Source organism: Pristis pectinata, chromosome 2 (genome assembly GCF_009764475.1).
Source record: "Pristis pectinata isolate sPriPec2 chromosome 2, sPriPec2.1.pri, whole genome shotgun sequence".
In the NCBI taxonomy this organism is placed as follows: domain Eukaryota; kingdom Metazoa; phylum Chordata; class Chondrichthyes; order Rhinopristiformes; family Pristidae; genus Pristis; species Pristis pectinata.
The window spans coordinates 99,057,664-99,085,492 of NC_067406.1; the positions used below are offsets into that span (position 1 = coordinate 99,057,664).

General features: G+C 42.2%; 1 protein-coding gene across 2 annotated transcripts in view; it reads left to right on the forward strand.

Annotated features, from left to right (window-relative positions):
* afap1 (actin filament associated protein 1) overlaps nucleotides 1-27,829 on the forward strand; it is a 232,885-nt gene that overhangs the window by 91,484 nt on the left and 113,572 nt on the right. For both annotated transcript variants that reach the window (XM_052009986.1, XM_052009989.1), the window contains exons 2-3: nucleotides 1,896-2,024; nucleotides 16,338-16,435. In XM_052009986.1, the coding sequence (XP_051865946.1) occupies nucleotides 1,896-2,024; nucleotides 16,338-16,435 (227 nt within the window). The remainder of the gene's footprint in view (nucleotides 1-1,895; nucleotides 2,025-16,337; nucleotides 16,436-27,829) is intronic.

Here is a 27,829-nt window from a genome sequence, read left to right on the forward strand (position 1 = left end):
TTAGGTATGAAGTTCCATTCAGAACTGTCAGTATATACCAGCAAGATTTTGGCAAGAGTACCTCCAGTCCTTTGAGAGCCTGTGACTGATAGCTCATTATAAAGATGGGAGCAATAGCAATATCTTGTTCAAGTGATGACTTTTTCATAGGCAAGTTTGGATAGAGATCCAAACATGTATTTTCAGTAGAAAATTCTCAAACTGGATGGCAATATAAATTGCCACCAAGAATACCACTGTCAGTACCATCCCAACTGGAAATCTAGGCTGGACATTACATGCCTAGGTACCATAGCATTTGGTATATTCAGCAATTGTAGCTTCATGTGATAAAAAATAGAGATTTATTAAATAATTCAAAATATTACAGAATGAACTGGAAACAAATCAGTCTCAGTTCAGCTACATAACAGGCATTTTTAATGAAAATTCCCTTGTAATCTGGACATAAATGTAGAACATGGATTGGTAGCTTGTGCCAAATGTCCCCAAACATAAACAGTATAAAAATTGACCAACAGCTTGGATATCTACAGAAAAAAGTCCCAGATCAACCTTTTGTGCTCGTCTTCAACTCATCACTCACCTTCCAACAGAAATTAATCAAATCTATTGCGACTGGATGAAATCTGGCTGTTCTCACTAGTTACTGGTTAATTGACTGTGATAACTCTCCTGGTGTGGACATTTTTGCCTTCAAATTGGCCTTTAGGTATTTTTTGGTGTGCTAAATAGGTGTGCTGTATTGTGCTAACTCCAAATCCAAAGTCTTAAATCATGAAATCTTTCATCTTTGCTTCATGAAATCATCATCATGGTTTTGCTGCCCTTTAGGAGTATTAAAGTCTAACTTATGTGCTTCAAATTCTGTGCTGCTTGCTGAATTTACAGACTCATGGGACTGGGTCAGTATTTTAAGAAGACTTCTGCATGGCAAACGCAAGTGTCCATGGAAATAAAGTAGAATGGTGGTGGTGGGGAGAGGATGGTTGGTGGGGAGGGGAGAGATGAATGAGGGTGGGAGGGTAATGAGACATGGATGCCCAGGGGAGACTCCTCCCGATTACAGTGGCCACAAGATGTGTAATCAGCAGCAGGATTACGCTACAGATTGAGGGATCTATTTTCTATTGTCAATAGAAATGGAGTCAATGTTATGCCTTCATCAAAGTTTGAAAGCTGCATCTCCGTCATCTCATGTGAATGGAAGGATGATGATCAAACCAATTTGTTTATGAAAGATTGTCAAAACAAATGGAAATTACTGGCATGTTTCTGAGGCCTAACTAAATAACAACAAAATGATATTTTGGGATATTTGTAACTTATTTACATTAAAATTAATTTCTATTACAAGTTACAAAGTTTACAGTTTTTAGCAAATGTTGCATACATGTAGCGATTCTGCAGCTGGTATTTCTAGGAAGTAGCAGAACTTATTTCAGAAAATCACGGGTGAGAGTAATGGGGAATTCTCACAGGCTGTAGATCAGAAGGTATATTATTTAGATATTTATTTATTAGTCACATGTACATGGAAACACACAGTGAAATGCGTCTTTTTGCGTTACTGAGAATGTGCTGGGGGCAGCCTGCAAGTGTCGCCACTCTTCCAGCACCAACATAGCATGCCCACAGCTCCTAACCTGTACGTCTTTGGAATCTGAGAGGAAACTGGAGCACCCAGAGAAAATGCATGCAGTCACACAGGAGAATGTACAAACTCCTTACGGACTGTGGCGGGAATTGAACCTGGGTCGCTGGCACTGTAATAGTGTTACGCTAACTGCTACCTAAAATACACAGGTTCCGTTCCTAACTGAAATACTGGACTGCAAACTTGTCCTTTACCATGTGAATGTTGATGATTGACCATTGTTCTTTGCTTTATTCAGTGATGGAAGAGTTGATTGTGGAATTGCATCAATTTCTGGAACTTCTCGACCGTGAATACCTGACTTCATCTGCCAGAGAGAAAAAGACTGCAGTCTGTAATATCTTGCAGAGAATCAAGTCAATCTCTGGTAAGTAGACAATCACCGCCTTCGGCTAGCTAATTTTAATTTTAGGAGGATTTAATGATAAATCAATGGTCAATAATTTCATTTGGTACTGGGGCAGGATGAGGGTGAATCAGGGTTCTGGGCAGAAATAGTGTTTCGTTCCTTGCAAAGGAGCTTGAAATTCTGCTCAGGAAAGAGAGAAAGTAAATCTGTAAGCCTCATCCATCCCCAACTAAAGGTATCTTTAGAAAGTTTATGGGTACCATGAAAGTCTGTCATTATGAGACGTCCACTGAGCAGTGGCAGTTGAGGTCCTTGTAAATGGCCTAGTTAACCTTATTGATCTCAGTCCATTGTAAAGTTCAGCTTTCGGTTTGAGCAGATGTATCGTTAGCTCTGGCAATGGAGCAGACCTTTCAAGACATTAGAGTTGTAGAGTTGTACAGCACAGAAACGGGCCCTCTGGCCCACCACTTTCTTACTGACCTTTCTCCCCCTCTGCATTAATTCCATTTGCCTGCATTAGGACCATATCCTTCTATGTCTTGCCTATGTAAGTAGCTATCTAAATGCCTCTTAAACATAGTGATTGTATCTGACTCTACCACCTCCTCTGGCAACATATTCCAGATGTCGACCACATTCTGTGTTTAAAAAAAATCTTGCCCCTCAGATCATGTTTAAAACTCCTTCCTCTCACCTTAAAACTATGCCCTCCTGTATTTTGAATCCCTTACCATGAGAAAAAAAATGGTTATCTACCCTATGTCCGTCTTAATATATACTTCTATCAGGTCACCCCTCAGCCTCCTCCACTTCAGGTAAAAGTAGCCCAGCCGATCCAATCTCTCCTCATTACTAAAGTTCTCCAATTCAGGCAATATCCTGGTGAATCTCCTCTGCACCCTCTCCAGTGCAATCACATCCTTCCTATAGTGTGGCAACTAGAACCGCAAATGCAGCCTAATCAGTGTTTTCTAAAGTTGCAACATAACATCCCAACTCTTTATTCTATGCTCAGAGCTAGGAAGGAACCACCCTATCCACCTCTGTTGCCACTTTCAGGGAACTATGGCTTTGAACACCCAATGTGTCTCTATTTGTCAACATTCCTTGGTGTCCCATCATTTATTGTATTTGCTCTGCCCTATTTGACTTCCCAAAATGCATTACCTTGCATTTGTTGGGATTAAATTGCATAGTTTTATAGCATTTAACAAACTAAAATTACCCAAAAAATTGACTAAAGTTAAAAAGTTGAAAATAATGCATTTTTGATATTATGTGCAACAGAATCTGATTCTGCACAAAAGGTACCAACGGAAATTTGAAAAAAAAAGAGATTTTCTGATCTCCAACAGGAATTCTCTTTAACCTGTCAGAACCAGCACAGAATTTCAGGGTTATGGTTCTGCCCAGTAGTTGGGCTGCCCTGTATTATATGCAGAGGAGCGTTGATGGGAATGTGGGGAGAATAGAATAGGATTAGATTAGTGTAAATGGGTGGTTGATGGTCAGCATGGACTCAAGGGGCCGACGAGCCTGTTTTCATGCTGTATCTCTCTACGATTCTATGACCTCGCAATGAAAGCCCTGATTTTTAACCTTGGTTGCTGAATATGAATAGACTATTGAGGAGATGGCATTAAAGTCATGGGGCTGTGTTCCTCATCACCTGCATGCCACACTACAGGCCCATGATATTTTGGTAGGTGCACCTTGTGCATCAAAAGGGGAGATGGAGAAGGTGGGGTCCTGATGATGTAATCAGACAGTGGAGGCATTTTACTACAGTCCCATACATCTAGCATCTCATCATCCGGTGTTGTGAAAGAGAGGCCTGGCCCCATTAACACACAACATCCCAGTCAGCTGGACATTGCCACACTATCTGTCCTTTGTGGAAGAGTTCTTCCAAATAAGCTACTTTAACTACAAGTCCATCAGGCAGTGGTCAGGATGGAACGTCCTGCAAACAATGCGGAACAGGGACTCAATGGATACTGTGAGGTGGTCCCCTGAGCAAACTGTCCAAACCATCTGGCAGATCTCACCTGCAAGCTCCAAGATCTTGTTTGGCTGCTGATGAGAGAGGCCCTCACAGACAGATCGTTCCTGTGCAGATGACATATCATCTCCAACACATGCTCCCCTTGGGATGACTGCAATTGGGAAGAGACAGTCACCCACCTCTTTGCTAAGAGGGTGTGGAGAAGGTTCAGTATCCCTGTTCATCCCCAGCAGCTGCATAACAAAGGACTCTCTGATCTATGGGCTGTTCTCAGGGTCACAAACCAAGACACACATCAAGTGCTGCTGGAAGGTCATCAACTTGATGAACAACATCCTTTGGTCTGCTGGAAACTTGCTGGTCTTCCAGCACAGCAAAATGTCCATAAGGGATTGCTGCTGACTGGCACATTCCAGGGTGCAGGAGTACATGCTGAGGGATGCACTGAAGCCCAGGCTCTGTGGGGATGGACCACAGCCGAGCGTCCTTCTGCTACTGCACACGGAGCGGCTGAGTGGGGTGGGGAAGTCTCTTGAACAATGAAAGGGTGTATCACCCACATGAGTGGCATGGTGCTATGGCAATTTTTCTTTTAAAAATGTTTACACCATTGAATGTAATGACCATGAATGTAAAAGTTTTGCACTGTGTCTTCCTTTGTATATATTTTATTTTGAATAAAGTCTATTTTTGAAATTGAAAGAAGTCTGATGCCAGCCTAGCCAGAAAAACCTGATACCAAACTGGGACAGCCACTGAGACGATGAGTAAATTTAACTTCTGGGTCCAAAGGAGCTGTATGTTCCTCCTGACACCATGAGAAGACTTTGTGGTGCCCCACATTTTCTCAATAATGCTCACCTGACTCTATTCAATCACTTCCATTGGGTTTTGGTGTGGCCCTGATAGAGTCATAGAGTAACACAGCACGGAAACAGGCACTTTGGCCCAATTCGCCCATGCTGACTATGGTGTCCACCAAGCTAGTCCCATTTGCCTGCATTTGGCCCATATCCCTCTAAACTCCTTCTATCCACATACTTATCCAAATGTCTTCTAAATGCTGTTATTGTACTTAACTCAACCACCTCCTCTGGCAGCATGTTCCATATACGCACTGCCCTCTGTGTGAAGAAGTTGCCCCTCAGGTCCCTTTTAAATCTTTCACCTATCACCTTAAACCTATGGCTGCTAGTTTTTAGTTCCCCTTCCCTGGGAAAAAGACTATGTGTGTTCACCCTAGCTATACCCCTCATGATTTTCTACGCCTCTGTAAGGTCACCCTTTAACCTCCGACGCTCCAAGGAATAAAATCCTAGCCTACCCAACCTCTCGCTATAATTCAGGCCCTTGAGTCCTGGCAGCCTCCTCATAAATCTCCTCTACACCCTTGTCACTTTAATGATGTCCGTCCTATAACAGCGTGACAAAACTGTACACAATGCTCCAATTGCAGTCCCACCAACGTCTTGTACAACTGCAACATAACGTCCTACCGCTTGTACTGAATGCCTTGACTGATGAAGTCCATCTTGCCAAGTGCATTCTTCACCACCCTGTCTACCTCTGACACCGCTTTCAGCTAACTATTGTTCTTGTGCTCCTAGGTCCCTCCTTTTGTTTGAGTTCCTGCTCTGACCATCCAGCCTTCACATCATTCCAGCTAGACTTGGACAGGAGTTAGATCTGGAGTAGTATAATATGCCCGGGAACTAAAATGACTTGGGCCCTATGTTTGCGGAGCAGGGTGACCATGCCACTTGCCTCACCACAATCCCTCATGAACTCGCGCCCCAAGCTAAAGTGATGGGATGTGTTTGTCACACTGGCTTAACCAGCTGTGATTTTGAGCAGCTCAAATAAAACATGTCTGTTAACCTTTTCTCCACAGAGATTTCAGAACAAGTTCTCCATATTTTACATTTTGTAGATCTTGTAATTGATTTGGCACCTCACTGGTTAGAGTACCCTCTTCATAGTTCTCAACAGCTTCATATTCCAGCTGCTGACATGCATTTGTTGGGAGCTGTGTTTCTAATTTGCGGTAAATTTTCAAGACTATGTGATAATTATTTGCACATCATGGTAAAAGTCCCAAGTTGTGCAAATTCAGTAAATTATTACCTACCAAAGGTGAAATCAGCACACAAACAATTTACACCTTTATGTGGCTTCCCTTTATTTGACCTCTTGTCTAAGGAATTAATTCAATTAAAGCAATGAATTTATTTGAACAGTATAGATTACCCTGCTGTGTTGGCAGGCAATAATATATGTTGGTGTAGATGTGAGCAGTTAAAAGAAATGTATGATCAATTTTACCCCCAAGCAGATCTGTATCAACTGACCAGCTGTGGTTGACAACCAGGTGTTCACCTGCCCATTCTGACTTCAAGCTGCTACATCATCAGGTGGTCTGACCAGTTTGCAGGTTGGGGGTGGGGAACCAGACATGGAAAAGTTTGTGGAGGAGCAGCATGAGCAGCAGCAGCTTGGCAGATCACTTTTGGGACCACTTTAGCCCTGCCAGGCAGTAAGCTCTGCCCAGTCCACTCCTGTGATGAAACCATATGAATGTAGGAGGAATTATTAGTAAGTTTGCAGATGACACAAAATAGGTGGTGTTGTTGACAGTGAGGAGGATGCTCATGGGGTACAGCAAGATATTGATGAGTTGATAATATGGACAGAGCAATGGCAGATATAATTTAGTCATGATAAGTGCATTTTGGGAGGACTAATAAGGGTAGGACATACACAATGAATGGTAGGGTTCATAGGGAGTATTGAGAATGGGGGACCTTTGTGTACAAGTGCAAGATTGCAGTAAGAGGCAGCACAAGTAGATGGTGAAGAAAACATATGGGATCCTTGCCTTCATCATCCAGGTCAAGAATATAAGATCAGGGAGGCTGGGATACAACTTCATAACACATTAGTTATGCCACAGCTGTAGTACTGTATACAGTTCTGATTGCACATCAGTGGAAAGACATGATTTCTCTGGACAGGGTGCAGAGGAAACTGTCTAGGCTGTTGCCTGGGATGGAAGATTTCACTTACAGGGAGAGAATGCATAGGGTGGTTTTGTTGTCCTGGGAGTGTAGGGAGGACCAGACGGAGGTGTACAAAATTTTGAGGGTAGATAGTAGGAAACTTTTCCCATAGCAAAAGTATCTAAAACGCAAAGGCATAGCTCTAGGGTAAAAGGTTTACTGGGGATCTGAGGATCAAAGGGTGATAGGAATCTGGAATGCACTGCCTGGTGGAGGCAGATACTCTCACAACATTTAAGAACTATCCAGATGAACAAATGAATTGCCAACATTAGCTACAGACTGGTAAATGGCAGCTAACTGATGATCAGCATAGACATGGTGGATCAAAGGGCCTGTTTCTGTGCTATATGATCCTATGAAGAGCGTTTTATATCTCCCTAGCCTTTCTGCCATTGAGGCCAATAACGTCAAGTTTGGATGTTGCTTTGCAACTTTACAAAACACTAATTAGGCAGCAATTGGAGTATTGTGTACAGTTCTGGTCGTATTGCTATAGGAAGGATGTGATTGTACTGGAGGGAGTGCAGTTGTGTGCAGTTCTGTTCACTACACAAGGGGAAGAATGTCATTAAGCTAGAGAGGGTGCAGAAAAGATTCACAAGGATGTTGCCTGGATTGGAGGACTTCAGTTATGGGGAAAGTTTGGATGGGCTGGGCTTGTTTTCTCTGGAGTTAAGGAGGCTGAGGGGTGACCTGATAGATGTATATAAGATTATGTGAGGCATAGATGGGGTCGGTAGTCAGAATCTTTTACACACAGTAGGGTTATCAAAAACAAGAGGACCTAGGTCTAAGGTGAGAGGGGGGAGTTTTAAAGGGAATCTGAGGGATAAGATTTGTACACAGAGCTTTGTTGATATCTGGAACATGCTGCCAGAGGAGGTGGTGGAGTCAGATGTAAAATCACTATGCTTCAGAGGTATTTAGACAGACATAAATAAGCAAGGCATGGAAGGATACTGTCCAAATGTGGGAAAATGGGATTAGTGTAGATTGGTAAAACAAAATCAGCATGATTATGGTGGGCTGAAGGGCCTGTTTCTGTGCTATATGACTATATAACTCTATAATAGTGTAGATTAATTACTTGCAGTACTTTTCTGTAAAACAGTCTGTTGCTGCTCCTTCTGTTACCTGGGTATTCTGCTAACATAAAGAAAATCACCTGTCCTTTCTCGTTGGCTTCCCTTTTGCCTGTTTATTCCATCGGCAAAGATTCTAATGATTAAAATAATGCTTTTACTACATGATTGATAAGGACTTTTTTTTATTAAGGAAGACTTCTTAGCAAAGCATAGGCTGAATTTTCTTTCTACCTGATGGAAAGAAAGCAGTAATGCCTGAAAATCGAGAGATATGTCTATGCTTGCCATCAGTGGAATATTCAGTAGGGTCTTTTGCTTAAGGGGATTGTGTGGTTAGCCCAGTGAAAATGGATAGCATGCCTTTTTATGTCACACCTTTAACAGCAGGTGAGGATGTGCAGCAGCTGCAGTGTTTAGACAGAAAAAAATGTAGGGATGTATTTTACTCCCAGAGCTATACCTGTGCTAGCTGATCAGCTGCGCGAGTCCTGGTTTGTTTTGAGGCTAAGGTCTCTTTGGCATCAGACTGACAGGCTGAAGACCAGGTGCCAAATCTATGGACATTGCTGCACAAATCTGTGAAAATCTTGCATTTAGTTCCAGTACCATCTATAAGGTGTTAATTCAGTTACTCTACTACACTTCAATTCTTGTTACAGGATTGGAATCTGGTTAATAGGTGTACATTAGGAACTTAATTATAACAATGAAAAGTTCCTAATCTCAAAAATAAACTCAATCAAAACTCGGCAGCTATTTTCACGAGCTGAGAGAAGCACTAATGAATAATGATGCTACTCTCATGTGTCTGTTGCACATTAATACTGAGATGGCAACTCTCTGAATTGTTTGCACTTGTAGGTGGTGCACAATGTTACACAAAATGCATAGCATAGAATTTTGATAAGGCCAACCAAAATATAAATTAGAAAATCATCATTTGAACCAGGCAGGATAAAAAAAATGTATAATTTATACAGAATGGCTCAACTGGGAACTAATTACTTCTAGTAATGCCAGGCACCTTAACTGAATTTCACAAGGTAGGAAAACATATCTTATGACTACAGAAGGAGGCCATTTGGCCCATCACATCACTGCCAATTCCCAGGGAAGCGATTCCATATGTCCCTTTTCCCTAGTTCCTGAGATGCCACCAATGAAATTAAAGCCAATGAAATCATTGTTTTCACAAAAATAGTGCCAGGGTGATTTCCCTGATGCAGCAATGAGCAGCAAATTGGGAGACACGAATCGCTGCTTCTCTGGAATGGCTGTTTGGGTCCCTGACTGTTGGGAAAGTAAGAAGGTACAGCGAGAAGGTGTGGAGATGGAAAAGTTGCTGAAGGGAAGGTCCCTTTGGAATGCTGAAAGTGGAAGGAAGGGGGACAAGACTCTGGTGGTAGGTTGAAGGTAGTTGAAATTATGCAGGATGACCATTTGAATGTGGAGGCAAGCGAGGTGGTCCATGAGGATAAAAGGAACCCTTTCCCCTTTGGGTGAGAGGAGAAGGAGTTAAATCAGAACTATGGGAAATGGAACTGACACAATTGAGAGCCCTGTCAACCATGGGGGAGGGGAAGCTGTGGTAAAGGAGAAAGGAAGATACTTTAGAGGCATTGGTGTGAAAAGCACAGGTACAATGGAGCTGGAAAAACTGGGATAATGGAAAAGAGTCCTTAAGAGAAGTAGGTTGGGAAGAGTCATGATACCCACAAGTGTCTGCCCACTTGTTCACCCGCAAATTCAGTGTTCATCAGAAAGATTCAGGTAAGATGAAAAACACTATGATGCTGGAGGAACTCAGCAGGCCAGGCAGCATCTGTGAAGAAAAGCAGGTTGTCAATGTTTCAGTTCAGGACCGTTCCTCGGGACTGAAGGTAGGAAAAGGGGAAGCCCAATATATAGGAGGGAAAAGCAGAGCAGTGATAGGTGGACAACAGTGGGGAGGCAGGAGGCAACCTCCATCCAGGGATCCAAGCACTCCTTTCAGGTGAGACAGAGACATACCTCCCTTAATATCATCTACTGCATTCGGTGCTCCAACTGTGGCCTCCTCTACATTGGTGAGACCAAATGTAGACTAGGTGACTGTTTTGCAGAACACCTGTGCTCTGTCCATAACCATGATCTGCATCTCCCCGTTGCCAGTCGCTTCAACTCCCCCTCCCACACTATCTGATATGTCAGTCCTCGGCCTCCTCCACTGCCAGGAGAATTCCAAGTGCAAACTGAAACAACAGCACCTCATTTTCTGTCTTGGAACCTTGCAGCCTAATGGCATGGACATTGAATTCTCCCACTTTAAGTAATCCCCACGCCCCTTGCCCTACCACACCCGCCATGCTTCTTCTTTTCTTCCCTTTCCTAGCCTATCTTTTTTCTACCCTTTCTTTTCCTTTCTCTCCTTATGTTTGACCCACCCCCGGATGGATCTGCTCTCCTCTCCTCCCCCCGCACCTGCCTATCACTATCTCTTAGCTACATCTACCTATTGCCACCTTGTGCCCAACCTGCCTCCCCTCTTTTGTCCACCTATCATTGTTTTGCTTTTCCCTCCTATATATTGGCCTTCCCTTTTCCTATCTTCAGTCCTGAAGAAGGGTCCTGACCCGAAACGTTGACTGCCTGCTTTTCTCCATGGATGCTGCCTGGCCTGTTAAGTTCCTCCAGCATCATCGTGTTTTTCATCTAGATTCCAGCATCTGCAGTCCTTTGTTTCTCTTTTTTCAGGTAAGATGTGGTGTCTCTGAAGGCTCTTAGCAGATGAGCATATCTGCCTCCTGTCATAAATTCCCCAACACACCCTGAGTGGTCAGCCTTAGTGCCACTACTGAGGTACTTATTAAATATGCTCCATAAGAGCAAAACAATTAAGCACCATCCAGTACAAAAGTGGGATCAACTAGTCTAATATTGCAAAACAAGGACACCCTGAAAAGGATGGATTTTATTATCTTCATTTACAACTTATTCAAAAATTCTATCTCCAAACTTCCTTTTAAATTGTTCTTTAAATCTTACCTCACTTGTTCAATTATCTCCTATCAAAGGTTTGGGAACTTTTAAGTAAAATGGAATATATACAGTATGCCTGAAAATATTGTTGTAATTAATTCACATCCTTTGTAACTTGACAGAAGCTGGAAAAGCCTCACCTCAGAAAAGCAAATTCTCAGTGCACAACTGATCTCTATAATTTTCAGAAACTTTTCTGTTGTGAGCATAAAAAGAGTTGAAGATCTACTTGCACCAAGATGACAGTCTTTACTTGTGGTGCAGCTGAAAGGCCATCACTATTACCTCAGCAGAAGTGGACTATGGTCTCAAAGTATAAATTAGAACAAGTTCAGCCCATAAGCACATTTTTAAACTGAAACCAATACAGGGCTGATAACAGGTGACTTAAATACCTAAGTGCTAGAGACATTCAGGAGATGTGCAACATATTTCAAAATTATCAGTGACCTTATTTACAAAGCAAACAAAGGGCAATTTCAAAATTATGATGAATATTTTCATTGGACATCACTGCTTGAATGCATTGTTGCAGTTCATTGCAGCAACTTTGTTTAACAGTCTGAAAGTAGGTTCTGTCAGCTGCTGTGTTTTTCAGTATTTCAAGCTGTAAATGTTGGTGTTCAACAGGAATCTTGCTGAGGATTGGCATAGTGCTTATAATCACATCAAACAATTATAGCAAACATCACTTGACTTTATGTCAAGTAGGTGAGAAGATTAATCCAATGGGTGAATGTGAATGTCAGAGCTCTTTGATTTATCTAATTATAGGAATCCTGCAGATAAGTAAAACAACCATGGTGAGGTTTATTAAAAATCCCAGCAGGATAGTCATTTTTCTAAGATCAAAGACCAGGCTACTCACTTTGATGTTCTATAAGGTGGCTGTGCATTTGCTGGTCATTTTTATGGATTGTTTTGACCTAAATTTAACCTGAAATAATCAGGAAATGAACCTTTTGTTTTTGATGTCACAAAGTTACCTCTTTTAAAACCAGGTAGGAGAGGTTGTTCTGTCTGTCACAAATGTAAAGTAACATTGTATAACCATGTAGTATACATCAGTTAGTCAGAATATTTGGTGGCAGCATATGAGAGAATGAGTTTTCACTTAATGTGCACACATAACAGGTCTTGTCCCAATGTGCCCCTTCTATATGAAATGCTCTTGACAATACAGGTCCATGACAAGAGCCTGGAGGCAGGCATCATGATGAAATTCACTACTGCTTCCATATATCCAGCACAGCTTCTGATTGTTTGAGGAAAAGAGTGTTTTGAAATCAAGACCTCAAACCTGGCACAAAGATCTTGGTTTAGAAGGTGGCAGTGATTCTTTGCTCCTTCATGCTTCTGATTCTACCTACAGCAAACAATTCAAAGCATTGGAGAGATATCACCAACACTGTCCATACATAATCCTCCAGGCCTACTGACCAGCTAAGCAAACTAACATCAGCATCCTTTCCCAGAACAGCATCTAAGCCTTAACTACATTCAGTTGTCTCTGATGGCAGGCCACACCATTCACAAATCAAAATCCTAAAACAGACGATCTATTCCAAGTTCCGTCAAGATAAGAGATTACAAGGTGGGCAACATTCAGGCATGGTATGATAAGTGGCAAGCAATATTCTCATAACAAAAGTTCTAGACAATGACTATCTACCGCAGGAGAGTCAAACAGCCTACCTGTGACATTCAATGGCATTACCATTGTTGAGTCCCCCACCATTACTAACCTGAGGGGTGGGGGGGGGGGGGGGGGCTGGAGGTCACCTCTGAGAGAAATTCATTTGTATCAGCTACATAAGTACTGTGAATACAAAAGTAGGTCAGAGACCAGGTATCCTTCAGGCTAGTGAACTCACCTTCTGGTATCCCAAGGCTTTTCCACCATCCACAAGGCTTGTCAGGAGAGTGATGGAATACTCTACACTTGCCCAAATGAGTGCAGCACCAGCAACGTTGCCCAGAACAAAGCAGATTGCCCTGTTGGCACCCCAACAACCACCCTGAATATGAATTTCTTCCAGTACCTGAGCACAGTGACTGCACTGTGTACTAAGTATAAAATGCACTGCACACCAGTTACTCACCCAAGCTATTTCAACAGCACTTCCCATACCTGCAGCCACATCTTCATTATTCGACATTAGACTTCATTATTAGACTTCATTATTGCAGTCTATATTCCTGGACCTCCCTTCCTAAAACAGAGTGAGAGTAACTTCATCAGGAGTGTTAGTGGTTCAAATAGATGGATCACCAGCATCTTCTCAAAGGCAATTAGGAATGGGTAATAAATACAGGTTTTTCCAGTGACATGTAGAACCTGAAAATGAATTCCAAAATTGTTGTATTCCTCAGTGCTTTGCCTGTCTGCCTCTTGAATGTTCATTTGAAGGCAGATCTATCAAAGCTTCTGTTTAGACATTTTTGGTCTGATAGGACTACTTCAGCCTATTGTATTTAATTATTCTCATGGCCTTTCTGGTTTTAATGGAGAGCAAGATGTTGTCTAACTGAAATCAGTTTGCGAAATATAAGCATGTTTATTTTGTGCAGGATCTTTAAGGCATCCTCCTGATAGATGTTACAACTAAAATATAGAGGATGTGATTATGAAGTTTGCAGATTTTGCAAAAGTCAACATAGAACATAGAACAGTACAGCGATGGACGGGCCATTCAGCCCATGAAGTGGTGCTGATCTTGATGCCACTTTATACTAAATGTCCTCCTCTTGTGTATTATCCATATCCCTCTATTCCCTTCATAACTCATGCATCATTCATGTATGTATCTAAGCGCCTCTTAAACTCCTCCGTACTGACTGCTTCCACTACTACCCCTGGTAGCCCATTCCAGGATCCTACCACTCTTTGCATAAAAAAAACACTTGCCCCTCACATCGCCTTTAAACTGCCCCCCCCCCCCCAACCTTAAAAGCATGTCCTCTGGTGTTTGACATTTCTACCCGAGGGAAAAGATTCTGACTGTCTACCCTATCTGTGCCTCTCATAATTTTAAAAACCTCAGCCTTTGAAGCTCTAGGGAGAACAACCCAAGTTTGTCCAAACTTTCCTTATAGGTTATACCCTCTGATTCAGGCAGCATCCTGGTAAACCTCTACTGTAACCTTTCCACAGTCTCCACATCCTTCCTATAATGGGGCGACCAGAACTGCACAAAATATTCCAAGTGCAGTCTGACTAAAGTTTTATATAGCTGCAGCATGACTTCCTTACTCTTATACTTAAAACCCCTAACAATGAAGGCAAGCGTGCCATATGTCTTCTTTACCACCTCATCCAATTGTGTAGCTACTTCCAGTAAACTATGGACCTGGACCACAAGATCCTTCTGTACCTCAATGCTATTGAGGGATCTACCATTAACTGTATACTTTCTCCTTTCATTTGACCTCCCAAAGAGCAACACCTCACACTTGCCTGGATTAAACTCCATTTGCCACTTCTCTGCCCATATCTGTAACTGATCTATATCCAACTGCATTCTTTGATACTCCTTTACACTGTCCACAACTCCACCGACCTTGGTGTCATCTGCAAACTTGCTAATCCACCCATCTACATTTTCATCCAAGTCATTGATATAAATCATAAACAAGAGGTCCTAGCACCGATTCTTGCAGAACACCACTGGTCATGGACCTCCCATCAGAATAACAGCCTTCCAGCCCTACTCTCTGTCTTCCATTGGCAAGCCAGTTCTGAATCCAAACTGGCAATTCACCCTGGATTCCTTGCGTCTTTCTTCTGAATCAACCTACCATGAGGGAGCTTATCGAATGCCTAACTAAAGTCGATGTAGATAACACCTACTGCCTTACCCTCATCAAGCTCCTTCGTCACCACCTCAAAATACTCAATCACGTATGTAAGGCATGACCTGCCCCACACTAAGCCATGCTGATTGTCCCTAAACAGGCCATGCCTTTCCAAATGTACATAAATCCTAACCTCAGTATCCTCTCCAATAGCTTCCCTACCACTGACGAGAGGCTCACTGGCCTATAATTATCTGGATTATCCCTATTTCCCTTCTTGAACAAAGGCACAACATTTGCTAATCTTCAGTCCTCCAGGACCTTGCCTGTTACTGGTGATGACACAAAGATCTTTGTCAAAGCCCCAGCAATCTCCTCACTTCTTTCTTTCAATATTCTGGGAAATATGCCATCAGACCCTGGGGACTTATCCACCTTAATCCTTTTCAGAAGACCCAGCACTACCTCCTCCTTAATCTCAAAATGTCCCAGCACATTAGCACGCCTCACTCTGTTTTCACTATCCTCCAATTTCTTCTCCTCGGTAAATACCAATGCAAAGTACTCATTTAGTACCTCGGCAGAGTGTCTCCAAGCACAAATTCTATCCTTGAGTGAGCCTACCCTCTCCTTAGTTATACTCTTTTTCTTAATGTAAGTATAAAATGCCTTGGGATTCTTCTTGACCCTGCTCGCCAAGGACATTTCCCTTTCGGCCCTCCTAATTGTCTGCTTGAGCACTTTCCTCCTAACTTTATATTCACAAGGGCCCAGTCTGACTTTAGCTTCCTAAACCTTATGTATGCTTCCATTTTCTTCCTGACTAAATTTAGGGCCTCTCAGGTCATCCAAGGTTCCCTTACTTTACCATCCTTGTCCTTACTCCTTACCGGAATATGCCAATCATGAACTCTGATCAGCTGGTATTTAAACAAATCCCACATGTCAGATATGGACTTGTCCGGCAGCAACTGCTCCCAATCAACACCCCTTAGCTCCTGTCTTATCCTGTCATAATTTGCCCTCCCCCAATTTAGTACCTTCCTGCAAGATCCAATTTTGATTTGTGAGGTCAAAAGCAATTGAATATAGGTGGTAGAAAAATGCCAAATGGCATTCACTCCAGAGAAATGCGAGGCAATGCATTTGAGGAGAGCAGACATGTGAGGGAATACACAATATACACAGGCTTATTAGAGATATAGAGGTACCTAACAGGTTCACAGATGCCCTACTACTGAAGTAGAACAGATGATTATTTTGATTTTCTTTAACATTCTAATGGACATAATTTTTTTTTAAATGAACATAAATGGCCTCTATAAATGTTGTATTCTTTCCTGATAATTCACATTTTTTGCTCCAGATTGTCAAATGAAAAACTCTGCACAGAAGCATGATTTACCATGCAGCGTACCTGCTCCACCTCAGATCCCTCTCCCTGAGATACCTCATCCATGGCAGGTAAGTATTCTTCAGCCTCTGGGCATATTTAAACATTATAATGTACCATAAGTACTTAAGTGGTTTATGCAGAATTTTCCTGATCTACTGCAAAACATCGTGCAAGAAATAAACCTTAACCATAAAGGATAAATTATTATTTGTTCATTAAGATATATTTGCATATTTATTACATATTGCTTCTCTTGTAAATGCCACGGCTGGGAGTGGGCAATACAAGTTCTCTTTTAGTTTCTGACTGACACAGGATATGTAAATGACAGTGTAGGGAGGAATACTGGTCTTCTCCCTAAAATAGTCTTGGCTAGTCCCTTGGGATTGTGGATGACTTGCTTCCACTGCAGTTTTGTGGGTTCTGAGATGACTGATGAGGCCAATGTGGGAACTGCAGACTCTTCTATAGATGGAGCAGAAGATGCCTGGTGAGGTGGTGGGTGGGTAGTCTGTGAGATGGTGTGCTCCATCTGCCATTTCTGCCAGTGCTTCTGTGTGCTTCTGATGCATGGACTCAAGGTTCTCAATACCATCCTGAATGTTCCCCCTCCACCTTGAGCAATCATGGAACAGAGATTCTCAGGAATCAGTTGAGATGTTGCACTTCTTCAAGAAAGCTTAGAGCACATCCTTGAATCTTTCTCTATTGTCTTCGTTTTGCCTGTTTGTCAAGAGGTCAGAAATGACTGTCTGTTTCAGGTGTCTGGGGTGAGGCGTGTGAACGATGTGGCCTGCCCAAGTGTAACTATGGTCTCAATGCTAGGAATGTTGGCTTGGGACAGGAAACTGACATTGGTTCATTTATCCTTCTGGAGAATGTAGAGGATTTTGTAGCTTTGGCATTACCTTTCAAGTGTCTTAAAGTAAATAGTTCAGGTTTTAGAAGCATGTAAGAGGGCAAGGATTGTTGCTACCAGGTAGACCATGACTTTGAGATCTTGGCCTTCAAGTTCTCCCTTCCTTAATCAATTGATGGCTGTTTTGGTTCATTGAGGATAATAGTGAATTTCACCATCAATACCTTTCTTCACTCTGAGATGGCTTCCATGTTATGAGAAGGTTCCACGCTTCCAGTATTTTGCCGTGAATGTTTATTGTCAGAGGGGAAGGTCAGTAGAAGACCATTACCCTTGCTTATTTTGAGAGTCGAGCCCATCCTCTGCAGTGAACAGGATTGGAGCTTGGGCTCAGATTGATCTCAAATGCAAACCTTGTTTGTGTAGTGCAGCTTGACAAATGAGGTTGCAATAACTGTGGTTCCAGTGTGTAGATGCCCTAAGTTAAATAGCTTCCGATTAGTTCCGAAGATTTGTTCCATTCCTACAGGAAGTTTGTTGGAGGAATGGTGTAGCATTGCAGTGAGAAAGATCAAATATGGTATTTTTGTTTAACGCCATTCTTCACGGAGATTAGCTCTGTTAAAGACTGATTGATTATGATCATGGCTTGCATGCAATCATGAAGCAAATGTAAGATGGAGACAAATTTCTGTTGGCAGTTGAATTTATGCAGAATGTTGCATAGCCCCTTCTAGTTGGTGGAGTCAAAGGCCATGGGGAGGTGGAAACACAATGACACTGGAATAAAGCACAGTGGCTTTGAACACCCAAAATCATCAATTATTTACTCTTCATTACAGAAGGGGACTTAACTTCTATTTCTGACACTAACACTTGGACATCATAGGGGTCATTTTCTACTCCCTTTACTACAAATCCATGGATTGAAAACTAGCTGTCACATAGAAAATGTAAGAGTTGGAATAAATGGGTAATTTTCAGGCTGGAGGGATGTAATGAGTATCACAGGGATCAGTTCTTGGCCCTCAATTGCTTACTATTTGCAAGTTTGCCAATGATATGAAAATAGGTAGAAGGGCATGTTGTGATGAGGACATTGTGATTCTGCAACTGGATTTGGATAGAGTGCGTGATTGGGTGAAAACCTAGAGTTTAATGTGGGGAAATGTGAAACAAATGATGTTCAGAGGGAGTTAGCTGTTCAAGTGCATGAATCACAGACCTGTGCACCACACTTCAGATGTGGTCTAACCAGGTTTTAGTAATGTGAGTTTACTCTTGCAATGAAGGCCAACATACCATCCCTAATTGTTTGCTGAATTTACTTGATAACTTTCAGTAATTCATGTACAAGGGCGGTCCCTCTGAACACCAATACTTTTGAATATCTCACCATTTAAAAAAATCTCTACTTCTCCATTTATTCTATCGAAATGGAGGACTCCACTTTTTACCATATTATATACCATCTCCCATGACCTTGCCTATTCACTTAGCCTCTTTATATGCCCTTGAAGCCTTTCTTACATTCTCCTCACAATCCACATTGACATTCATCAGAAAAGTTGGATATATTGCTCTTGATTCCCTCATCTAAATCATGACCTTTTACAAGAAATTCTGGCTGGGCCTTTGTATTTTGATTTCAGCAAACTATTTATTGGAAGTGGGTTCTGTGTTGTGGCAAAAGAACTGAGATCAAAGAAATTGTGAGTTCTGTCAGGAGTTTGCTCTTGAAATTTGGGTAGGACTATTGTCCTGCTGGTTTGTCAACATCTGTATTAACAATCAGTTAATCTGCAATTATTCTTGGTTTTTGAAATGCTAAATGTAACCAGCTGGTCATCTCTGGAAAGTGCTGGCCTGTTTAATATGTCAGACGGGATATCAGTAAAGCAACTAGATTGAATTATTTGGCAATAAAGTGGTTGAAAATACTGAGAAAGCAAATTGAACATTATTTGTTTAGAAAAAGCCAAAAAATTGAACTACATGATTAGAAGTGCACTACAGGGTTATTGTGCAGCACAGCAAGAAGTAATTCAGTCATGGGGTCACCGCCGTATGATTTGTCAGCATCTGAAGTCCAAGGCACTGGGAGCTCATGATTCCCCATTTTACACTTCTCTTCATATGGCGTGAGGTGTACAAAGGAATGTGCTGTGGATCTAGATCAGTGACTGGGGCTGTGTGGGTCTCTTAATGGGAAAGAGAGCTGGCAGTCAGTGATCCGATTCTGGCCTGAGGGATTAGGAGCCTGGGCCATGAGATTAAGGGTTGGAGGAGGCATTAAGAAATCATGGGGGATAAAGGTCAGCACATTGTTTAGTGTGGGGATGGTAGGTGGGGCCCAAAGAAGATTTATAATTCACAAGGATTAAAGGAACCTACCTGGTCTAGTTTCAACTACTGGATTAAGATCTACTCTAAGAGGCCCCCTTTGCTCTATGAAAATAGGGCTGCTCTGGGAGCACTAATCACAAGTGATCTTCAGCACAATGTGGCCCGATCTCTCAGGAATGATCCAAAGGAATGCTGCATGGAGAATAATGTCATGTTGTGTGTGGCTGATGGGGTTGTAATGTCAGGTACCCAAGGATGAATTGAAATGGCAAAGGGCTGGTTGAATTTCCAAGAGCCACAATTTGACCTAGAAATGGTTGCATTGCCTTCTGCACTGGAAGTAAACACTCTTCAAATGGATCACACTGGTGGAAAAAAATTGCTTCGCATCCAATTTGCTAGGCCAGCAAAATTACTTCAGCTAGTTACTTTTGTCTTTGCTCTATTGTTGCTGGAAATAAACTGAAGTGATTAGTAATGAAAGATGTGAAAATATTTCAGTGTTCCATTTTCAAATTTGTACAATAAAAAGGAAAGGCTTTGGTAGAATAGTGGCAGCAACTTGTACAGAACAGGACTCCAACGGAATGGCAGTCCCTCTTTGGATTCCTTCTCTGGCTGGAGAAGTAAATCCTGATTCATCAAATCAAAGGGGAAGGAGATCCTTCGACCCACTGTTCTGTGCTGGCCATCATTTCTATCTATACAAATCCCATTTTCCAGTGCTCATAGCCTTGACATTTCAAATGCTCACCTAAATACTTCTTAAATATTGTGAGAGTTTGTTTCTACCTCTCCCTTAGGCAGTGAGTTCTAGATTTCGACAATCTTCTGGTGAAAAAAATTCTTCCTCTCATCCCCGCTAAGCCTCCTATACTTCACCTTATGCCCATGTTCTCTAGTTGTAGATACCCCTGCTAAGAGAAAAGTTTCTCACTTTCTACCCTATCTCTACTCCTCATAATTTTGCCTCAGTCAGCTCCCCTCATTCTCACTTCCAAGGTAAGAAATCTATTCCGTCTCTTCTCAGCTGAAGCGATAACATTCTGGCTAATTTCCTCTGCACCCTCTCTGGCACAATCACATTCTTCCCACACTGGGGTGACTAGAACTGCATACAGTACTCCAGTTGTGCCTAATGTTTTGTATAGCTTTACCATACCTTCCTTGCTTTTGTATTCTGTGCTGTGACTGATGAAGGCAAGTATCCTGTTTGCTTTCTTCACCACCTTATCTATCTATGCTGCTGCTTTCAGGGATCCTCTGTTCCTTAGATCCCACCATTCATTGTATAATTCTAGCCTTATTAGTTCTCCCAAAATGGATCACCATACACTTTTCAGAATTAATTCCTAACTTCCATTGCTGTGCCCTTCTTACCAACTCATCAATATCATCTGTTAGTGTAAGATTATCCTCCTTACTGTCAACAACACCACTATTTTTGTATCATCTACAAACTTACTAATCGAACCTCCTACATTCACATCCATATTGATTATGTATATAACAAACAGCAAAGATCCCATTACTAATCACTGAGGTACACCCAGTAGATCCCATGGCCTCTTACCTTTTGAACCAATCTTCCATGTGGGATTTTGCCAAAGGCTTTACTTGAAGTTCATGTGGATTACATCAACCACACTACCCTGATTGGCACACTTAGTTGCCTTTTCAAAAAATTCAATCAAATTAGTCAAATAGCACCTCCCCTTATAGCACCATGATGACTATGCTTGATTAATTCTTGCACTTCCAAGTGTAAATTAATCCAGTCTCTTAGACTTTTTTCCCAGAAATTTCTTACCACTGATGTTAGACACACCAATTATTATCTGCTGCCTTTCTTGAATAAAGGCACCATATTCAGTCATCTTCAGTCATCTGGCACCTCTTCAGTCACCAGAGAAGTGATCACTGGGTTGTGGAATGACCAAAGTTTCACAATCACCAGGCCCTGAACTTTTAGAAGTGCCTCTGAAAACACAGACTCCAAAGCAACTCATTCACAGGAGCCTGATGGTACTGGTGAAATGTCAGGGCTAAACATCACCAACAGCTAGAGACATTTGACTGTCTTAGGGACAACTGTGGTTCACAATGTCTTCCACTCGCTTGCAATAATAAATTGAGTAGGAAAAATAAAGGCACATCTTATTCCTTTATGGAATTAATTCACAGCCGCGGGAAGGATAAGTGAAGGACACATTGAGGAAATAAGTTAATGAGCTTAGCAGCTGCATGTTTTTATTATGGGATTTGTCGACAGCCCCAGTATTTTTTTGACTATCCCTAATTCCCTTTGAAGATGTGACAATGTCATCTTTCTGAACTACCATTATTCAAACAACAAACAATCTGCTGGAGGAATTGCTGACATTTCGGGTTGAAACCCTGCAATCAGGAATGAGAATGGAGGGGGGATATGGCCATTATAAAGATAAGAGGGGGATCAGTGAACAGGAGCCTGAGGTGATTGGTGAACTGAGGAGGAGTGAAAGATGATGGACAGGTTGCGCCAGGTAGGAGGTGGGGGGTGGGGGGGGTGTGAAGTTGGGAAATGGTGGCAAATGGATGATAGATGGAGCCAGATGAAGAGAAATAAAAGATGAAAGGCAGATGGAGTGAAGTGGGCTCCTTGACCCACTGAGTTCCTCCAGCACATTGTTTGTTGCTCCAGATTCCAGCATCTGCAGTCTATTGTGTCTATCACAGTTCAAGTGTTGAAGATATTTCAGCAATTGTGTTAGATACTTCCAAATCAGGATGGTGTGTGACTTGGAAGCAAATGAGATGATGGTGTTCCCATACATCTATTGCCCTGGTTCTTTTTGGTGACTGTAGTCACAGATTTGGGAGGTTTTGTCAAAGAAATCTTGTGATTCTATTGGATAGAACACACTACACCATGGCATGCCAGTGGTGGAGAGAGCAAATGCTTAAGATGATGGATGAGTTGCCAATTAAGTGAGTTGCATTGAAGTGTGTGGTGTTAAGCTTTGTTGGAGCTGTATTCATCCTGGCAAATTCATCGTTTGGAAAACTCTTTGGAATCTCATGGGGATACAATCAGGTGTTGAATAATTGGCAAACCTCCTGAGAAGAAATAGCTATGAAGCCTTCATACATTTTGTGGCCAGCCTGCAATGCCTATCCCCTATCACTGGTTATTTAACGCATTCTGCATGCTGTTGCTCCTTCGATTTCTGCTGCCTCTTTTGCTGCTATGGTTTCCACAGTTCCTTTCTGCTTTATATTTGTTACAGATGACTCCTACATTACAGGGAAAGTGGGTTACGTTCTGAGAAAGCGGTTTGCATTGTGATTTGCACGTGTCCAGAAACGCAAGATGGAAAAAAATATTAATTTATTCACTTTTTTATGCATAAGTTCTGAGATAGTGAATTTTATTCTATATTTTTGGGTAGTGATTTATGAATTTTGTAAAGGTGAATTTCTGTTGCTCGAATGGCCTTAATGCAGGGGTCGCACATTCCTCTTTGTTGTTGTTCACAAATGGTCTGACAACCATTCCAAAACCGGTAATTGGACTATGAAAGTTACTTGTATTGTGATGCTCAGAATATTTTCTTGACCTATCATTAGATGTGCCTTAGTAGCTTGTTTATTTTATGCTGGTGAATCATAGAGTCTGATTAGGAGACAGAAGGTGTCCTGATCTCCACTATAATTGATACCCATGAAGGGAGTCATGACTTCTGTACTAAGAAGGAGCAGGACTGTTTTGATAAGAATGATCAGGACATTGAAGAGCTAATTAAACACGTGTAAGGCTGTCCTAGGTTGGAAGCTCCACCATTCCCCATGGGGAAAAGAAACAGACCTACAAATACCTGAAGGCCAAAGTGCTGCAGAAATCCTGTGACCTAAAGAACAGATGGTAGATAAAAGGAGCACTACAGAAGGATTTGGAAACGTCTCTCTGACAACTATGACATGTGTTTGTAATCTACAGCTTAAATACCTGAGCCCACCCCACCCACTTGCCTCACAGGTGAGAATCAAAAACAAAGGTGAACCCAAAAGGGACAGAGGGGCTGTCAATACCCACTGGAAGGAACACTTAGCAGACCCTCATTCACAACCCTGTCCTTAGTGACTCCATCCTACATAAACTTATTTGTTAGCCTTACCACCGGTCCTGCAGGAACAAGTCAATAAGGCCATCTTGCTGCTCAGAAATAACAAGGCCTTGGAAGAGACGGCATAGAGTCATAGGCCCTTCAGCCCATCATACCCACGCCTCCCACTATGTCTGTTAGGGATTCAGGAGTTATGGAATTATGTGAATATACCAGGCATTAATTCAAACAAGAGCCAGTCTTCAGTTCTTAATGTAAATTATAAGCAGTAATCAATTTGAAGTTAAAAGGGCAGCTTTGTAAACAAACTACTGTCTACAAAGCACAGGATACTGGCTCACAGCAGGGGGTTTGCTGCTCAAGGGATATGGTTTGCAGTGTTGTGACCATGAGACGTTCCCGTATGTGTCTGCCAAACATAAGACAAAGGAGGTATATTAGTTGGCCTACATCAAACTAGGCAACTGTGGTTGCTATTTTGCACCATTATGACTGGGTTCAAGGAAGCTTGCAGACCAGACTGATGGTTGTCACTTAGCACATCAAACATGGCATATTTGCTCCATCAATAGTTGGGACATTTGAATACCCAGAGAGTCAGCCGGCACAACATTAGTTTTGGGTGACTGGGTTCTCTGTCCTCAGAAGCTTTTAGGCCATCCATGTGAATGAGTTTGTCCCAGCAAAGGTGTTTGAACATTCAGAACTGTCTGCCATTGTAGATATGTAACTCAATGAAAGCACTGTCAGACTCAAAATATTGAAGTGAACAACGTCATTGTAGCTATTGAAGTTGTATTGAATCTTTGTCATTGCCTTTGTCCCCAAGAGGGTTAAATTTTGAAGTACTTTGGGTTTAGGAGACTCTACCGAGAGAGTCTCCAGGAGAATGCCTGCTTGTCGTAATGAATAAAGACCATTTATATCAACCAGCTTCCGTGTCTCTCCAGTGACTCAATTCACAGTCACAATACCTATTTACCCTAATCCCACTTACTCACATGGCACCTCCACTGAAGTTCAAAAACTCAGCAGTAACTAGTTTAAGGCACAAATCCATAATCTCTTAGTTTATATTTGGGAACAGGAGGATGCATCAGAGGATCAGGCAATGCCGTAACTGCGACTGTTTTCAAAAAGAGAGAGAAGTCCAACTATGTTAACAGCAGAGGGTTCTCCCTATGCTCTGCCATAGGGAAAATCATTGTTCAGGTCCTCCTCAACTACCTCTTCCCAGAAGCCAAAGAGCTACTGCTCAAATCGCCATTTGAATTCCATCCATCTAAAGGCACAGTGAGTGTGCGACAACCCCAAGAGAAATGTAAGAAGCTGCACCATCCACTTCAATTTCACTAAAGACTTTGACTCCATTAATCAGGAAGGACTGTGGGGCAATCTCCTCAAATTTGTCTTTATTTCCCTTTTGATTCATGATGGCATACAAACCATCAATGTGTCTACAAAAAAAAACGATACTCAATGAAGGCCTGTGTCAAGCAGGGCTGTGATATCACCCCAACACTTTCTTTTAATCTTTCTTGCTGCATTGCAGAGACAAACTCCACATGGGTGGGAAGGTAATCTTCAAAACCATGGTTTTTCAGTGTAGGTGGCACTTGTGCTTGTGCATGCTCTGGATCAAGATCCAAGCCATCGACATTCACTGAAACAAACAAGAGGATGGGCCTTGCGTTTAACATACACAAGACAAAGGTCCTCTACCAACTCCCCCCAACCATTTCCCAGATTTCAGGAGCCAGCTCTGAGAGACATACATGATGCAGTTCATCATTGTAGTCAATGCATTAGCACAGCTTTTAGTCAATGGAGGAAAAGGATGTTTGATGACCATAACTTCATAACCTGGCACAAAACTCATGCTCATTTGCTTCTGTATTATGGTAGGCGATACGATGGAATACCAATTAATGCTGCTGGATCCCAACCTATGGTGCTGTCTGTATGTAGTTTGCATAATCTTCCTGTGACCACATGGGTTTCAGCTGGGTGCCCTGGTTTCTTCAAACATCACAAAGATTTAACAGTAGTTTATTTGGCTGCTGTAAGTTACTCCTTAGTTGGGTAACTGGCTGAAAAATCAAAGATTTGAAAGGCATGTGAGAGATAATAGAGTTGCGGGGGTAAGAAAGCTCCCACTTCTCTGGATGACCCTGTAATCTCAGTCTCTGTGGCCAGCGTCTGGGCATCCTTCAAGAGGGTGAATCCAAGAAAGGCGTCTGGTCCAGACGGTGTAACTGGCTGAGTACTAAAGACCTGTGCGAACCAACTGGTTGGAGTACTTACAGACATATTCAACCTCTCGCTTCTGCGGTCTGAGGTTCTCAACTGCTTCAGAAAGGCAGGTGTCCAAGAGGAGTGTGGCAACCTGCCTCAATGACTACCATCTGGTAGTGCTTACATCAACTGTAATGAAGTGTTTCGAGAGGTTGATTTTGGTGCGAATCAACTCCTGCCTCAGAGATGACCTGGATCCATTTCAATTTGCCTACCACCACAACCGGTCAACAGCAGGTACAACTTCTTTGGCTCTTCGCTTTGCTGTGGACCATCTGGACAACAGCAACACATATGTCAGGCTGCTGTTCGTTGACTACAGCTCGACGTTCAACACAATCATCCCATCCAAACTAATTTTCAAACTTCAAGACCTGGGCCTCTGTACCTCTCTCTGAAACTGAATCCTCGACTTCCTCATTGGCAGACCTCAATCAGTGAGGATTAGTAACAACATCTCCTTGCTGACCATCAACACAGGTGCATCTGAAGCCTATGTGCTTAGCTCCCTGCTCTACTCCCTATGCACACATCACTGAGTGGCCAAGCACAGCTCCAATGCCATATACAAATTCACCAACGACACCACTGTTGGACAAATCACAGGTGGTGATGAGTCAACATACAGGAGCGAGATAGGACACCTGGTTGAGTGGTGCCACTGTAACAACCTCTTGCTCAGCGTCAGTAAAACTAAAGAACTGATCACCGACTTCAGGAAGGGGAAGGAGGGCGAATGTGCGTCAGTCTACATTCGTGGATCAGTGGTGGAGAGGTTAGCAGCTTTAATTTCCATGGAGTTAACATATTAGATGACCTGCCCTGGGCCCAGAACATAGATGCACTCACAAGGAAGGTACGCCAGCATCTTTACTTTCTTAGAAGGAGGTTTGGCATGTTATCGAACACTCTAATAAAACTTCTGCAGATGTACTGTTGGAAGTATCCTGACTGGTTGCATCATGGTCTGGTACAACAACTCGAATGTGCAGGAATGTAAGAAGCTGCAGAGAGTAGTGGACTCAGCCCAATACACCACAGGCACATCCCTGCCCTCCATCGGTAGTATCCACATGAGGCACTGTCTCAAGAAGGCGGCATCCTCTTAACCTTGGCTTCAGGGAAAACAGACCTAGCCTCTCCAGTCTCTCCTCATAACTAAAATAACAACCTTGAGTTCGTGCTTCAGGGCCATGTTTTGGGAAGCCATCCATAAGCAGCCAAAGGAGTGCACTACCTTACAAACGACACTGCCCCATCTATGGAAGAGTTGTGATTCACACATTGGCCTCCCCACCTTAGCCCACTAAGCTGAAGTCATCCTCAATCCTGAATGATTTTCTTCCAAAAAGAAGAGGCTATTTAATATTTTAAAAAATTATTCTGTGCATATTTGTATATCATTACTTTTAAGTTGGAGGAGCTTTTAATTTAAAATAATAATGCAACTTCAAAGGAACTAACAAAATTAATCTATCACCCTTCGCAAATGCTGCATCCCAGCACCAGGGAACCTGGTTTCATATTTTGCATTTGTATACACCGGATTTGCACGCCATGTTTTGAACCACACAATTTATTTTACTTGATGAAGAGAGACGAGTAGCATATGGCTTTTCAATTCATTGACAAAACCCATATTGTCTTGGGCAGTACAGTGGCACATCAGTTAGTGGTGCTGCCTCACATCCCCAGATTAATCTGGATTCCATCCTGACCTTTGATGCTGTCTTTGTGGAGTTTACATATTCTCTCTGTGACTGTGAGTATTTCCCCTGGGTGCTCCTATTTTCTCCTATATTCCAAAGATGAACTAGTAAGTTAATTGACTTAAATTACCCCATTGTGTAGGTTAA